The 16,000-nt window shown below is 42.7% G+C and overlaps 1 protein-coding gene across 3 annotated transcripts in view; it reads right to left on the bottom strand.

The window, feature by feature from the left end:
* Positions 1–16,000, bottom strand: part of rapgef1a (Rap guanine nucleotide exchange factor (GEF) 1a) — a 57,371-nt gene that overhangs the window by 5,658 nt on the left and 35,713 nt on the right. The window contains exons 12-25 of one of the 3 annotated variants that reach the window (XM_031817916.1): positions 15,114–15,245; positions 14,639–14,728; positions 6,105–6,187; positions 5,848–5,953; positions 4,133–4,208; positions 2,911–2,995; positions 2,625–2,717; positions 1,893–2,078; positions 1,523–1,607; positions 1,336–1,430; positions 1,100–1,178; positions 884–985; positions 442–539; positions 7–135 (exon numbers count right to left, since the gene is read on the bottom strand). In XM_031817916.1, coding sequence (XP_031673776.1) covers positions 7–135; positions 442–539; positions 884–985; positions 1,100–1,178; positions 1,336–1,430; positions 1,523–1,607; positions 1,893–2,078; positions 2,625–2,717; positions 2,911–2,995; positions 4,133–4,208; positions 5,848–5,953; positions 6,105–6,187; positions 14,639–14,728; positions 15,114–15,245 — 1,439 coding nt within the window. The remainder of the gene's footprint in view (positions 1–6; positions 136–441; positions 540–883; positions 986–1,099; positions 1,179–1,335; positions 1,431–1,522; positions 1,608–1,892; positions 2,079–2,624; positions 2,718–2,910; positions 2,996–4,132; positions 4,209–5,847; positions 5,954–6,104; positions 6,188–14,638; positions 14,729–15,113; positions 15,246–16,000) is intronic. The other 2 variants (XM_031817924.1, XM_031817931.1) reach the window with 2 other exon arrangements.

Below are 16,000 nucleotides of genomic sequence, written 5' to 3'. Positions count from 1 at the left end.
ACATACACCTGCTGGAAGCGCCTCATGCTGTCCAGGATGTTGAACTGCTGCCAGCGCTTGGAGAAGTTGACCTTCCCGTTGATTTGATCAGGGTTGCCCAGATGGACAAAGGTCAAGTCCTGGAGGATAAGACCCCTGTGTGTCGAGTGAGGAAAAAAAACATGAAACAGTAAAGACGAGAAATGCAAAGTAAGCAATACAAATGGTAGACGTGCAAATCCATTTGCATCACTTGTGACAGCGAAGTGTATACACTTTAACCCACAGAACAGCAAAGTGCATACACTTTAACCCAGCAGGTTGACTTACAGAACAGCAAAGTGCATACACTTTAAACCAGCAGGTTGACTTACAGAACAGCAAAGTGCATACACTTTAAACCAGCAGGTTGACTTACAGAACAGCAAAGTGCATACACTTTAAACCAGCAGGTTGACTTACAGATATGGTATACATGGGGGCTCCACGTCTGCCAGTGCCGCTCGGTAGACCCGGAACGACGAGGAGCTGTCTATTAACGTGCAGTATTCCTCTAGGCCCTGTAAAGAGAACAGTGACAGTCGTCCATGTTAACATCAAACAACACCAACATGTGTAGAGAGAGTTCATATTAGAGCTACCTTACAGTAACTGGGCGGCAGGGTAACCTAGTGGTTAGAGCGTTGGACTAGTAACCGGAAGGTTACAAGTTCAAATCCCTGAGCTGACAAGTTACAAATCTGTCGTTCTGCCCCTGAACAGGCAGTTAACCTGTTCTTAACTGACTTGCCTAGTCAAATAAAGGTCAAAAGAACTGCTGTGAGGATTACACTTTTTTATTTTAACAATAAATTGATGTTTCAGAGCAATCTTTGGACATCGATTAGACCACAGTCTATCTCACCTCTGAGGTTGTTTTCTGCCACTCCAGTCTTCGGATGGGAGCTGAATCCAAGGCAGATAATATTGCCAAATATGAGTTGAAATTATTTAGCTTCCGTAAGTGCTGCAAGAGAGTGGAGGGAGACCATCTTAAAATGCACCTGAGAATTTGTTGCTTTTTCAACAAACACGCCCAAAACAACTGTTTGCTCAAGTATCCACATTTCAAAAGGCATACCTTCATTATTTTGATAAATTTGAGGAGGAGCTTTTCTCGGTCCTGGGCTTTCTCTTGCAGAATGATTATGGAGCGTACCCTGAGGGAGACACGAAGGGGGAGAGATGCATCAGTTTCATCACATGTTCTCCAGACCTGGCTGCTTTCTTCTCGGAGAGAGGGCAGTGAACTGAAGTGCTGCAGTGAACAAGATAAGCAGCGTGGTGACTAAGAGAAGATGTGAGGTGCAGGCTTACCAGTAGGACATGTTGTTAAAGTGCTCTGTGAACTGTGTGAGGTTGGCACTCTTCTCCTCGTTCTGCTCTTTAGCCCAAAGCAAAACCTCAGGGATCTGTCCAGAGAGAGAGAGACACGAATAACTACTTTTTAGGCAGAGGGGCAGCATACACAGGAGGAGGAGAAAGACATGCTTGGATGAGCTACCTCAATTTTGTAGAAGAGCTCTGCATCCAGGAGAGTTAGCTGGTCGGCGATCTCATGACTTCGGAAGTCGTGCAGGGTCCCAGGTCTAAAGTTTCATACACAAGGAAATGGGGGGAGGAAATGAGAAGAAAGTGAATATGGCCAAAGATAGAACTAGACACTGTGATACATTGATGTTCAGAACACAACAAGGAAATCCTTCACTGTCACGGAGCAGAACATTTCTAAATGCCTCTGCAAGCGGTAACATTCTCTGAAACAATACAAAATACATTGCAATACAATCTTTATTGATCCATTATACAGAGACAAGGGACATGACGTTTTAGCTGTCACAGTATCCTCGTCCACTAATTGCGGGCGGACCTACCTGGCGGCGACACCTCTTGCGGCCAGTGGTTTGAGCGAGTAGGTGTAGCGCAGCAGCTTCCTCTGCTCCACCTTGTCCAGGATGTTTGTGCGGAGGACGCGGGCCAGGCTCAGCTCACCGTTACACACCAGCCTGAACACCAAGTCCATCAGCTGCATCAGGATGTCCTCCGTCATCTCCACCAGACTGACACACACACACACACACACAGCCGAGGGGATGGAGAGATGAGAGAAGGGTATGAGAGAGGGTGGTGGAGGTGGAAAAAGACCCGAGGAGGTGTTTACTTGTGCTGCGAGCTGCTCCAATAATTAAACAAATGTAACAGAAGTCCTATCACTCTCTGCACACACCAGCTTGCCATCACGGCTAAATTACATTTGAAAACTGATGGATATGCGCAAAAAGAGCAGACAACCGAGCAGGCTATTGGCTGGTAGGGGATGCAGCTGGCTGATCACAACTGTCACACATTGATATTGGATGAAGCACTCATTTTGATATGACATATCTGACATCATGCTCTGAACTCTGATTGATATTCTCTTTGTAGGACATGTAGGGATGCATTCTGTGCTCGGTCAATTATTTTGAAATGAGAAACAGACCTCCCCCCCAAAAAAATGTTTCTTCTTCGGGTCTACAGTGAAAATAGCCAAAACTTCTAGACTTAGCTAGACTAGGTCTAGAAATAGCTAGACTTCTGGTCAAATGGCAGGCTAGAGACCTCACCACAGCTCGTCCACCACACGGACAAGAACAAAGAAGGTGTTTTTGCTGACTTTCTTCTTGAAGGTATCTGGGCAGTGACAAAACCTGGTGTATGTGTGGAGGTGTTAAGGAAAACAAACAAATAGTCAAAGTATATTACACATCTTACAGTATTCAGAGTGTATACGACTAGGGGAGTGATGTGGTAGAGATTTCGCTACCCATTCCCCATTGTCTCAACCAAGCAGGCTTTGTTGGAGGAAACTCTTTGGGTCCACATGTGAGAAGTGAAGCATGGAAAGGATATCTGTAGTGCAGCTTTTTGATAAGGTCCTCTGGGGTTATGAACGTTCTGTACGTCGTCAGGAAAGCCTCACAGTACAAGACAAGATCTGGAAAAGAAAACCACAAAGGAGATTACTGAATATCCTCTCACTTCCCCAGAGCTCTATTTGGAAGGAAGGAAAGTCTGGGTGTATTATAGAAAAGCAGTACTAGTAAAAGCTAGAATCCTTAGTTGCTACATCCATTTTTGGACTATACATGGATTATTTACACTACCATTCAAAAGTTTGGGGTCACTTAAAAATGTCCTTGCTTTGGAAAGAAAAGCACTTTTTTTTGTCCATTAAAATAACATCAAATTGATCAGAAATACAGTGTAGACATTGTTAATGTTGTAAATTACTATTGTAGCTGGAAATAGCAGATTATTTTATGGAATATCTACATAGGTGAACAGAGGCCCATTATCAGCAACCATCACTCCTGTGTTCCAATGGCACGTTGTGTTAGCTAATCCAAGTTTGTCATTTAAAAGGCTAATTGATCATTAGAAAACCCTTTTGCAATTATGTTAGCACAGCTGAAAACTGTTGTTCTGATTAAAGAAGCAATAGAACTGGCCTTCTTTAGACTAGTTGAGTATCTGGAGCATCAGCATTTGTGGGTTCGATTACAGGCTCAAAAAGAAACAAATAACTTTCTTCTGAAACTCATCAGACTATTCTTGTTCTGAGATATGAAGGCTATTCCATGCGAGAAATTGCCAAGAAACTGAATATCTAGTATAACGCTGTGTGCTACTCCCTTCACAGAACAGCGCAAACTGTCTCTAACCAGAATAGAAAGAGGAGTGGGAGGCCCCGGTGCACAACTGAGCAAGAGGACAATTACGTTAGAGTGTCTAGTTTGAGAAACAGACGCCTCACAAGTCCTCAAATTGCAACTTCATTAAATAGTACCTGCAAAACACCAGTCTCAATGTCAACAGTGAAGAGGCGACCCCCGGGATGCTGGCCTTACAGCTACAATAGTCATTTACAACATTAACAATGTCTACACTGTATTTCTGATCAATTTGATGTTATTTTAATGGACAATTTTTTTTTTCTTTCGCAAACTTTTGAACGGTAGTGTGTATATATACACCCATTGATTCTTAAAGGATAACTTGTACCTTCCATCTGAGTGGACACCGACTGCATGTAATAGGGGGAGGGGGGGTGTACTACGGAGGTCATAAATACCTTTGCGGTCCGTTTCTGTGGCGTGGACTAATAAAATATCCCCCGATCCGGCTCGGACATCTGGACCGTCATCGTTCTGGTATCACATGTGGACAGATAAAGTTGTAAGAGCAGAGAGAGAGGATTAGCCTAATTGTTGACCTCATGAGGAGTCCTAGTGTAGCCCTACAAGTGACTGTCCTGATGAAACCATTCTGACAATATTGAAAAATATGTTTTGAAAAGCCATGCTAGCCATGAGGGGGTTTTCTATAAGGAGATAGGCGCTACTAAAGCCGCACTGACCTTGCCATGCTAACTCCAGATCTTCACCTACATATTTATCATCTACTGTGAGAATGTGATCATATAGCCCCCTCAAAATCAACTCTAGACTTCAAAGCCACTTCCACTGTGTTTTTTTTATTGTTCCCCTCTAATCAGGGACTGATTTAGACCTGGGATACCAGGTGGGTGCAATTAATTATCAGGTAGAACAGAAAACCAGCAGGCTCTGGACCTCGTAACAGTAACAGACAGGGACGTTGCATTTGAGTTACAGAGGCAGGGGCCAGCAGAGGGCAAGCTCTCTGTAAACAGCTGATTGGTGGCTTATTCTGTATTAGTAGTATCCTTCTTGTAGGACAGGGATCTATGCTGACATTTTTTTATAAGGAGCACATGTGCTCCTAAGTTGAAAAAGTTACGAGGACAAAAATAAAATGTAGGTGCACAATAAAAGTATGAGGAAGAGTGTTTTTATTCTAAGAAATGGAAAAACGTTTGGTTTTTGGAGTGTTCAATGCTGAATCAATTACAATGTACCCTCAAATATTTGAGTCACTTCGGTGAGACAAAACATTTCAGCTGCCCCTTGAAGGGGCGGGACGTTACCATTGTAACGTTGGGACTCACATGTCTGTCTGTGAGAGATGAGATTCTCCGACATGTCTCTTCGCTAGCAGTTGAGCAAGCTCAAACTAACATTGAAATAAAACCTAGTGTGTGAACAAAACGATGTAAATAGCCAAGAAACACGAGAACAAAGTCACACTTTAGTAGACTTTCAGCTAAATTTGGACACAGGGGTCTCCTGAGTGGAGCAGTGGTCTAAGGCACTGCCTTAGAGAGATCCTGGTTCGGGTCCAGGCTCTGTTACAGTCGGCCGTGACCGGGAGACCCATGGGGCGGCGCACAATTGGCCCAGCGTTGGCCGGGTTTAGGGGAGGGTTTCGCCGGCAGGGATGTCCTTGTCCCATCGTGCTCTAGCGACTCCTGTGGCAGGCCGGGCGCAATGCATGCTGACACGGTCGCCAGGTGTACGGTGTTTCCTCCGACACATTGGTGCGGCTGGCTTCCGGGTTAAGCGTGCATTGTGTCACGAAGCGGTGCGGCTTGGCTGGGTTGTGTTTCTGAGGACGCACGACTCTCGACCTTCGCCTCTCCTGAGTTCTGTACGGGAGTTGCAGCAATGAGACAAGACTAACTACCAATTGGATACCATGAAATTGGGGCGAAAAAGGGGTAAAACATTTAAATAAATGTAAAAAGTTTGCACACATCTATTTCTAGGCGTATATGCGAGTAAAATAGTCGCACCATAGAGCCATGTAGGATCCTATGAAGTATCACATAAAAAGAGGCATCTCCTGCTCTATGATTAAACAGCTTGATCTGAAAGAGACGCGAGGTAAAATGGACTGACCATCAACAGTAGAAAACGAGGACACGTTTACCTCCTGCTTTAGTGTTAACCGGGACATGATCTCCATGTGATCGATGAGGGAAAGCTCATCCGTCTCCTCGCTACTCTGCCCATCTTCAGACGACTTTTGTCTTCGGCTGAGTGAGAAAGAGAAAAAGAATATAACAAAAAAGGAAATCCTTCCTTCTGTCACTGGAGAATAGGAACAATGGAGAATATTTTATTATTTATTTAACCTCAAAATAAAAGGAAACAGAAAGGCCAGACTGTCATGGTATGGGTTCTTACCGGTCATCGGACATGTCCTTGTTATTGCACAGTGGGTTCTCTGAGGCAGTGTCCTCCAGTGAGTCATCTATGGCAGACGAGTCCTGATAACAACACAGAGTGGTTAGGACCGGTCTCGCACCAAATCCAGCAGCCTGAGGTCATGTTCGTTAGGGCATGGCACAGAAAAGGTTTCACAATGATTTGCAGTGGAAAACTAAAATGTGCATTTCTCATTGGACATTTATTTCTATGCTTCTGTTCGGTACCAAATGAACATGACCCTGAAGTCAAGATAAAGGTGAAAATGCTTTCTTAGTTAAGGTAGATGTGTGGGTACGTTATCTAAGCACATGGAGGTTTCAACTTAGTATTCAGTGAGTTGTTCTGTCAGCTTTGAGGAAAACAGACAATGGTAGTTCACACACACACTATAAATATTATATGCTCTATGGATCAGTGGAGGCTGCTGAGGGGAGGACGGCTCATAATAATAACTAGAATGGAGAAAATGGAATGACATCAAACACATGGAAACCATATCTTTAATGTATTTGATACCATTCCACCTTCCACACCAGTCATTACCATGGGCCAGTCCTCCGCAATTAAGATGCCACCAATCTCCTGTGGTATGGATACATGCATAACTCTAGCCTCACTTCTCTAGTGCAAATGCAACACTAAATACACAATACACTTAATATACAGTGCCTTCAGAAAGTATTCACACAAGTATTCACACCCCTTGACTCTTTCCACATTTGGTTGTGTTACAAAGTGGTTTAAAATTGATTTGTCGAGATGGTAGGGGACGCCATGTGCGACTGACGTGTTTTCCGTTTGCTCCCGTGGTATTCTTAAAGTTTATGTGAATCCTGCAGCAGAACCGTATTTATTTTCAAATATTAATTTGGTGATCCCTTTCCGTAAAAACCAAGACTACTTTGCTTCCGAATGTCAGCATGTCGACCAAGCATAAGGCCAAAAGCATGACTTTGAGAAAACCCGGCCTACAAGACCCGCTCTCATCACCGCCCTCTCCTGAGTCTGAGCGCCCGGGGACGCGGCTTGGCCCGGCGGCGCTGAAATGAACATTCTCGAGGCCATCAAACTACTACGCTCTGAGATAGTTGAAATGAAAACACAGGTGGTTGCTACGATTGAGGCCAGAATACAGGAGGTTTCTGATACTTTAAAAGCAGATTTAACCATCCTGCGGAACGAGACTGTGCCAGCAATCACATTACTCAAAACAACAACTGCGTCACACACTACAACGATTGCAGCACTGGAGACCTCCGCTACTAATGTCTCCGATTTAACTACATCCCTGGAGGCTGAAGTTAAACGCCTAGCTGCGGATTTGAAAAAGGTGAAGGAGAGCTGTGTGAGTCTAGAGGGATTCTCTCGCCGCAATAATCTGAGACTTGTATCGGTCCCAGAGTCCGCGGAAATGCATCGCGCCACGGATTTCGTTTCAGGGCTGCTGAAGGATGTTCTCGCCTTAGATGAAAAGCCCCTGATTGATCGAGCCCACCGGTCGCTGCGCCCAAAGCCCCGGGATGAGGAGAGGCCCCGTGACATAATTCTTCGAGTGCACTTTTTTCATGAGAAGATGGAGATCCTCTGACGAGCCCGCAATACCACTCGGAGCTTTCAAGGACAGAGCTTCTCCATCTACTAGGACTACTCTCCCAGTTCTTGACAAGTCCTCACAAACAAATACAGGCCCATCTAAATGTGCCCTACTTATTCAATCCTTTCTTCAGAAATATGCTATGTTTGAGGCCTGGCGTTTCCTACATCCTACAGATAGACAGTATTCCTTTTATTCTCATGTTCATCAAACATACTCCCGGATTGATTACTTCTTTTTGGACAAAAAACTTCTGCCTAACCTTCGGCAGTGTACTTACGAGAGTATTGCTATCTCTGACCATTCACCATTAGTGCTTGAACTAGAGTTTCCCCAGCGACCTCCTATGTGTTATCAATGGCGTCTCAACCCCATTTTACTCTCAGATAAGGAGTTTGTCAATTTCATTTCTTCTGAAATCACCTTATTCCTAGAAACTAATTCAACACCAGGTATGTCCTGCTCTACCATATGAGAGTCTCTCAAAGCATACCTACATGGCCAAATTATTTCTTATACAGCCAACCAAAACAGAGTTCGCTCCCAGCGACTTCTGGACCTGAGCGAGTCCCTGGCCACATTGGATGAGAAGTATGCAACGGATCCTTCCTCTGATCTGCATAAAGAGCGCCAACTACTCCAATCTGAATTTGATGAGCTTTCTACCAGGCAAGCTGAACAGTTACTCTTGCGAGCTCAATACAAAGTCTATGAACAAGGCGACAAGGCCAGCAAACTCCTTGCGCATCAGATCCGTAAATCTGAGGCCTCACGTTTAATCCCACAAATAAGGACCCCGTCTGGTGCCACCACAGTTATCCATAAAGAGATCAATGATCAATTTAAACAATTTTACTCTGCGCTATACACCTCTGAATCCCCTCAAGACCCTTTGCTGATTGACTCCTTCTTTGATGGCTTGAATATGCCTTCAATTGATACAGACTCCCATGACTATCTAGAAGAAGAATTTACGTTTGAGGAGATTGCAACAGCAGTGTCCGCAATGAAAAGTGGTAAATCACCGGGTCCGGACGGTTTTCCAACCAAATTTTACAGGACGTTTTCTGGTCTGCTTTGCCCATTCTTGTCTCGACTATTTGCAGAGTGCCTTAATACTTCAAAGCTACCGCCTAGTCTTTATCAGATTTCAATTTCATTACTACTAAAGAAAAACAAAGACCCCCTGGAATGTGGATCCTATCACCCAATCTCTCTTTTAAACTGTGATTACAAAATCCTAGCTAAGCTTTTAGCCATCCGTATGGAAGGCTTGCTGCACCAAGTAATACACTCTGACCAGACTGGCTTTGTGAGAAATAGGCATTTATTTTTCAATATTAGGCGCCTTATGAATATACTGTACTCCCCAGCGTCGGAGGACCCGGAGGTGGTGGTCTCACTTGATGCCGAAAAAGCATTTGACCACGTTGAGTGGTCAAAGCTGCCCTTTATAGATTTGGCTTTGGCCCCAAATTCATTGCGTGGATAAAGATTCTTTATTTTTCCCCCATGGCTTCCGTACGGACTAATAACTTGTCCTCTGACTATTTTCCCTTGCACCGTGGATCCAGACAGGGTTGCCCACTCTCCCCCTTGTTGTTTGCTTTGGCAATCGAACCTCTCGCCATTGCACTACGCTCTAATGATGCCATTCAAGGCATAATCAGGGCGGGCTGGGAGCAGAAAGTCTCGCTATATGCTGACGACCTCCTTTTGTTTATCTCCAACCCCGATACCTCATTGCCACGTGCCCTATCTGTTCTTAAAAAGTTTGGATCAATCTCAAGGTACAAGCTGAATCTAGGCAAGAGTGAGCTTTTTCCGGTAAACAAGGCTGCTTTAAAGTGCTCTTTTACAAGTTCTCAGTTTAGGATTGTCCGGGATCAATTCACTTACTTGGGAGTAAAAGTGACAAGGAAATATTCAAATTTGTTTCAGGAAAACTTTGTTGATCTAGCAGACAGATTGAAACAATCTTTTACTTTTTGGAATTCGCTACCCCTTTCTCTTATCGGAAGGATTAATGTCATTAAAATGAATGTGTTGCCCAAATTTTTATATTTATTTCAATGTTTACCCATTTTTATTCCAAAATCTTTTTTTATTTCACTGGATCAAACATTCATGCATTTTATTTGGGATGGCAAGGTACCACGGATTGGTAGAAAACATTTACAGAAGCCTAGGTCATTGGGGGGTTTAGCTCTACCAAATTTTCAGACATACTACTGGGCTGCGAATTTCAGAGCCATTCTGTACTGGCTGCAGACTGATCCTACTGGCCCTAGACCACTCTGGGTCCAGATGGAGTCTGAATCGTGTAAACCTGCAGCACTTTCCTCTGTGCTGTGCTCGTCTCTCCCAGTGTCCCTAGGCAAAAGGTGTGTCAACCCAATTGTAAAGCAGTCTCTTAAAATTTGGAATCAGTTCCGTTTAGCCTTTAGCCTCCGAGGCTTTTCTCTATCAGGCCCAATCAATCAGAACATTTTATTTCCTCCATCTTTGAATGATGGGGCTTTTGGCATTTGGCACTCACTAGGCCTCTCCTCGCTAGCCCAATTATTCTTTGATGATACATTTGCCTCTTTTTCTCATCTGCAGGAAAAGTTCAATCTCCCCCAATCCCACTTTTTCCGCTATCTCCAGACTAGAAACTTTGTCAGAGCTAACACACCTGGATTTCCCAATAGGCCTGCGAATACAGCTATAGAGAGCATCTTGGAGCTGAACAAGCTTCCTAGGGGCGCAATTTCAGATGTATATGCAATCATTCATGACTTACAGAACCCTTCTTTGGTGCCTTTAAAGACTCGATGGGAAAAGGATTTGGGGGAGGAACTTGGGGAAGACGCCTGGGAATCTGTGCTGCACAGGGTGCACTCGTCCTCTTTTAGCACTAGACACAGCCTCATTCAATTCAAGGTGGTTCACCGTATCCACTGGTCGGGGGCCAAACTTGGAAGAATATTCTCTGATTTTGATCCTACCTGTGTCAGATGTAATGTGGAACCAGCCACACTGTTGCATATGTTTTGGGGCTGTCATAAACTGTCAGGTTTCTGGGAATTAATATTTAAATGTTTCTCTGATATATATGACACTGTTATAGATCCGTCTCCCCTTACAGCCCTTTTTGGAGTACTGCCCATGGGTACCCCCCTATCAAGAATCCAGTCGGACACTGTTGCTTATACAACTCTTTTAGCTAGACGGCTAATACTACAGAACTGGAAGATGGCAGCTCCCCCATTTTATAAATATTGGGTGAGGGATGTGTTGTGCTCTCTGAAACTAGAAAAAATTCAATTCAATTCACGTGGGAACCCCAAACTGTTTGATGAGGCTTGGGCTCCATTCCGGTCTTACTTTAAACAGTCCATCCTCTGATGGCATTCCAATTAATACTAAAATAAGTCTGTGACTTAAGGGTTGGAGGAGCTTCTCTCTGTGTTTTTGCTGGGGAGGGCATTAAGGTCCATGTGCTTATTGATTATGATCCGCAGATGCCTTGTTCATCTTGCCCGGGCAGAGACTGAAGTGTGAGCTTGTTTTTCCCAGTTATTTTTACATTTTGTTCACGCCTACATTAATAATCATTCTATTTGTATTTTTTTTTATTTTAAAGCATTGTAAACTTTTTTTTTTGATCCAGTGGATGGTCGGTCGGTCTGTGGCCATGACTCTCTGTGAGTGGTTGCATTTCTCCACCCTTATCCCTTGACTGTTTACAGGAACAATGGTGAGGTGTTTGCTCTGTCCCTGTACTATAGATTGCCCTTTAACCTCTGTAGCCTTCTGCCTGGTGTGTCTAAAGTCTGGGATCTTTAAAGCCATTTCTTTATTTGTATTTTTATTTGTATTTTTATTTGTATTTTTATTTGTATTTGTGTTTTTCGAGTTGAGTATATTATTTATATTGCTTTGTCTTGTCTGTGTGTGTAAAACTTAATAAATACATTTTTTTTTAAATGATTTGTCTATTCTTTTTTTTTTACACAAAATAACTAATGTGTAAGAAAAATAAAACACTAATATCTTGATGAGATAAATATCCAAACCCCCTGAGTTACATGTTAGAATCATTCTTTCTGGGTAAGACTAAGAGCTTTGCATACCGGGATTGTACAATACTTGGAATTTTTTCTTTTTTAAATTCTTCAAGCTCTGTCAAGTTGGTTGTTGATCATTGCTAGAGAGCCATTTTCAAGTCTTGCCATGGATTTTGAAGAATATTTAAGTCAAAACTAGAACTAGGCTACTTAGGAACATTCAATGTCATTGTGGTTAGTAACTCAGTGTAGATTTGGCCATGAGGGACCTTAGAGATAATTGTATGTGCGGGGTACAGAGATGAGGTAGTCATTCAAATGTTAAACACTATTATTGCACACAGAGTGAGTCAATGCAATTTGTGACTTTTTAAGCACATTTTTACTCCTGAACGTATTTATGCTTGCCATAAGAAAAGGGGTTGAATACTTATTGACTTAAGACATTTTGGAATTTGTAAAAATGTCTACAAATATAATTCCACTTTATGGGGTATTGTGTGTAGGCCAGTGACACAAAATCTCAATTTAATCCACCTTAAATTCAGGCTGTCACACAACAAAATGTGGAAAAAGTCAAGAGGTGTAAATACTTTCTGAAGGCACTGTATCTACCCATCTCCATCCCAGAAGACAGTCCAGATTGTCTTTTTACTAAAAACATGGGGAATAGGGAGAACTTTGAGCGAGAAAGACTGAATAAATAAGCTGAGCGTTTAGTCGTTTTATTGGGCTGTCCTTCCTGATGAAAGGCCTTATGGAAGATGTTAAATACACAGACTTAACTCAGAGCCATTCATGAATCCAGTTGTAATTAGTTACTACGATCCAGACCTGACCCAGGTGGACAACCACCATTGACCTTAAAGGCCAAGTTTATGAACATGATAGAAAATGTCTCACTGTTACTTGGAGACAAACCCCCCTTGAGACAATGACAGGGGAGTGACTGATGTCCTTTGTGCTAGAACTACATATAGGCCCATATAGTAGGGAATGGGGACTAGAGGTCGACCGATTAATCGGAATGGCCGATTTCAAGTTTTCATAAGAATAGGTCATTGGCATTTTTGGACACCGATTGTGGCCGATTACATTGCACTCCACGAGGAGACTGCGTGGCAGGCTGACTACCTGTTACGTGAGTGCAGCAAGAAACCAAGCTAGGTTTTTAGCTAGCATTAAATTGATCTTATAAAAAACAATCAATCTTCACATAATCACTAGTTAACTGCACATGGTTGATGATATTACTAGTTTATCTAGCTTGTCCTGCATTGCATATAATCAATGCGGTGCCTGTTAATTTCTCATCGAATCACAGCCTACTTCGCCAAACGGGTGATGATTTAACAAGCGCATTCGCGAAAAAAGCACTGTTGTTGCACCAATGTGTACCTAACCATAAACATCAATGCCTTTCTTTAAAATCAATACACAAGTATATATTTTTAAACCTGCATATTTAGTTAATATTGCCTGCTAACATGAATTTCTTTTAACTAGGGAAATTGTGTCACCTCTCTTGCCTTCAGTGCAAGCAGAGTATATGCAGCAGTTTGGGCCGCCTGGCTCGTTGCGAACTGTGTGAAGACCATTTATTCCTAACAAAGACTAATTAATTTGCCAGAATTGTACATAATCATGACATAACATTGACGTTTTTGCAATGTAACAGCAATATTATAGACTTATGGATGCCACCCGTTAGATAAAATACAGAACGGTTCAGTATTTCACTGAAAGAATAAACATTTTGACCATATTAATGACCTAAGGCTTGTATTTCTGTGTGTTATTATGTTATTATTAAGTCTATGATTTGATATTTGATAGAGCAGTCTGACTGAGTGGTGGTAGGCAGCAGCAGGCTCATACGCATTCATTCAAACAGCACTACTGCATTTGCCAGCAGCTCTTCGCTGTGCTTCAAGCATTGAGCTGTTTATGACTTCAAGTCTATCAACTCCCGAGATTAGGCTGGTGTAACCGATGTGAAATGGCTAGCTAGTTAGCAGGGTGTGCGCTAATAGCGTTTCAATCGGTGACGTCACTAGCTCTGAGACCTTGAAGTAGTTGTTCCCCTTGCAATGTAAGGGCCAAGGCTTTTGTGGAGCGATGGGTAACGATGCTTCGAGGGTGGCTGTTGTCGATGTAACCCTGGTTCGAGCCCAGGTAGGGGCGAAGAGAGGGACGGAAGCTATACTGTTACACTGGCAATACTATAGTGCCTATAAAAACATCCAATAGTCAAAGGTATATGAAATACAAATGGTATAGAGAGAAATAGTCCTATAATTCCTACAATAACTACAACCTAAAACTTCTTACCTGGGAATATTGAAGACCCATGTTAAAAGGAACCACCAGCTTTCATATGTTCTCATTTTCTGAGCAAGGAACTTAAATATTAGCTTTCTTACATGGCACATATTGCACTTTTACTTTCTTCTGCAACACTTTGTTTTTGCATTATTTAAACCAAATTGAACATGTTTCATTATTTATTTGAGGCTAAATTGATTTTATTGACGTATTATACTAAGTTAAAATAATCGGTAGCGGCTTTTTTTGGTCCTCCAATAATCGGTATCGGCGTTGAAAAATCATAATCGGTCAACCTCTAATAGGGACAGTCCAGTAGTAGGGGATTTGGGGAAAGGAAGAGAAACATGGTCATGTACAGGCAGTTACCATAGCAGGGCATGCCAAGCGATCGAAGAGACACAATGAATCCTGAGTGGTTAGGTCACATACAGATAGGGTTACTTAGTGAGGTCTGTTGTCAGTCATGGTGCAACTGTCTGTGAAAGCACGCTTTTCTCTCCTCGCTCTCATGCAACCTCTCTGCTAAGGCTACTTACTCGGCGGGAGAGCCCATCTCCGTTGGCTTGGCTGGATGTGTACAGATTAACGTACTCTCCCTCCCCGCCTTCCTCGTTAGCGCTTTCGCTCTACGGGGGAAAAAAGAAAGACAGCAAAGAGATTGACAGATGCTTGGAAAAAGCAAATGTGGTTCCGAATGCGAAAGCTTCTCACAACTAGCCGGACAAAACAAACAAGTACCTATATCATCTCAAATTAAACCACTAAGAACCAACTGTTCCAATCACCACAGCATACATAGAGCTGCAGACTTGTTTTTTTAAACCTAGGGTTTGGCCTATTTTCAAGGATAAGAACATCACGTCACCGACATTGAAACAGCCCTTTGCTAACAATGTTTACACCCTACTCCAGATCTGTGCTCTTCTTCAATAGCACCACCCTGTTAAACGCAATCCCATTTTATTTTCGCACAGTGCCTAACACTTGTCACAACACACAGCTAGGGCTCACCAAAGAGGTTTGACGAGTGTCAGAGAAAGAAGAGTCAGTGAGAAGACCGATAGCAAGAGAGCTGTCCAGAGAGCCGTTGGCCACCAGCACAGGGTCAGGGCTGCCACTGCCCGGGGCCGCTAGGTCCATGCTCTGTGATTGGTGGACAATGGGAGAGTGGGAAGAGACAGATGAGAGAAGATATGGAATGGAAGATTGGCAGAGAGGTGCAAAGTCCTGAGAATAGGACCGGAGAACTGTCTTATGCTGAGTGAGCGAGGGCGAGAAATGAGAAGGAAAGAGAAAGAGAGATTAAGACAAAAGCTACTTGAGAGATCTACAAGGTCAAAGAGCAAATATTTTTTTTAATAGATAATTGAGAGAGATGCATCGACATACTTGCCATCGGAGAACAATATGACTGTAGGCTATATTGTCTCTATCTGACTGGTTAGTCAGTGACTAGAATTGCTAAATCCACCCAGTCTCTTCAAAATTACATTTTCACAAAATGTGCTTGTTGTAACTTGTAACAGATCTATTAAATATCCCATGCATATAGGTTTAATTGAAACCAAGTCAAAAGGGTGCAACAAGGATCAATGGTTCTTCAGCAAGAACAGATCAATTGTCCTCATCATTGCTCCAAAACTAGAATGATTAGACAAAGAAGAATACAATTTGCTGCGTTTGCATTTCACAAATTCTGGATGAAAACAACTGCATGCTTTCTCTATTTCTCTCTGACAGAGATGGCCATTTATTGTATAAATATTGAGGGGTCTGATAGAGAGTGAAGAATGAACGTGTGTTTGCCAGTGTGTGTGTTTTTTGCACAATATACTCCCTTATCAGTAGTTGAACATGTCTACAATGGCTAATGGCTAATAAATTAACTTTTTGTATTG

The sequence above is a fragment of the Oncorhynchus kisutch genome, linkage group LG3 (genome assembly GCF_002021735.2).
Source record: "Oncorhynchus kisutch isolate 150728-3 linkage group LG3, Okis_V2, whole genome shotgun sequence".
In the NCBI taxonomy this organism is placed as follows: domain Eukaryota; kingdom Metazoa; phylum Chordata; class Actinopteri; order Salmoniformes; family Salmonidae; genus Oncorhynchus; species Oncorhynchus kisutch.
This window is presented reverse-complemented; position numbering and strand designations above follow the sequence as displayed.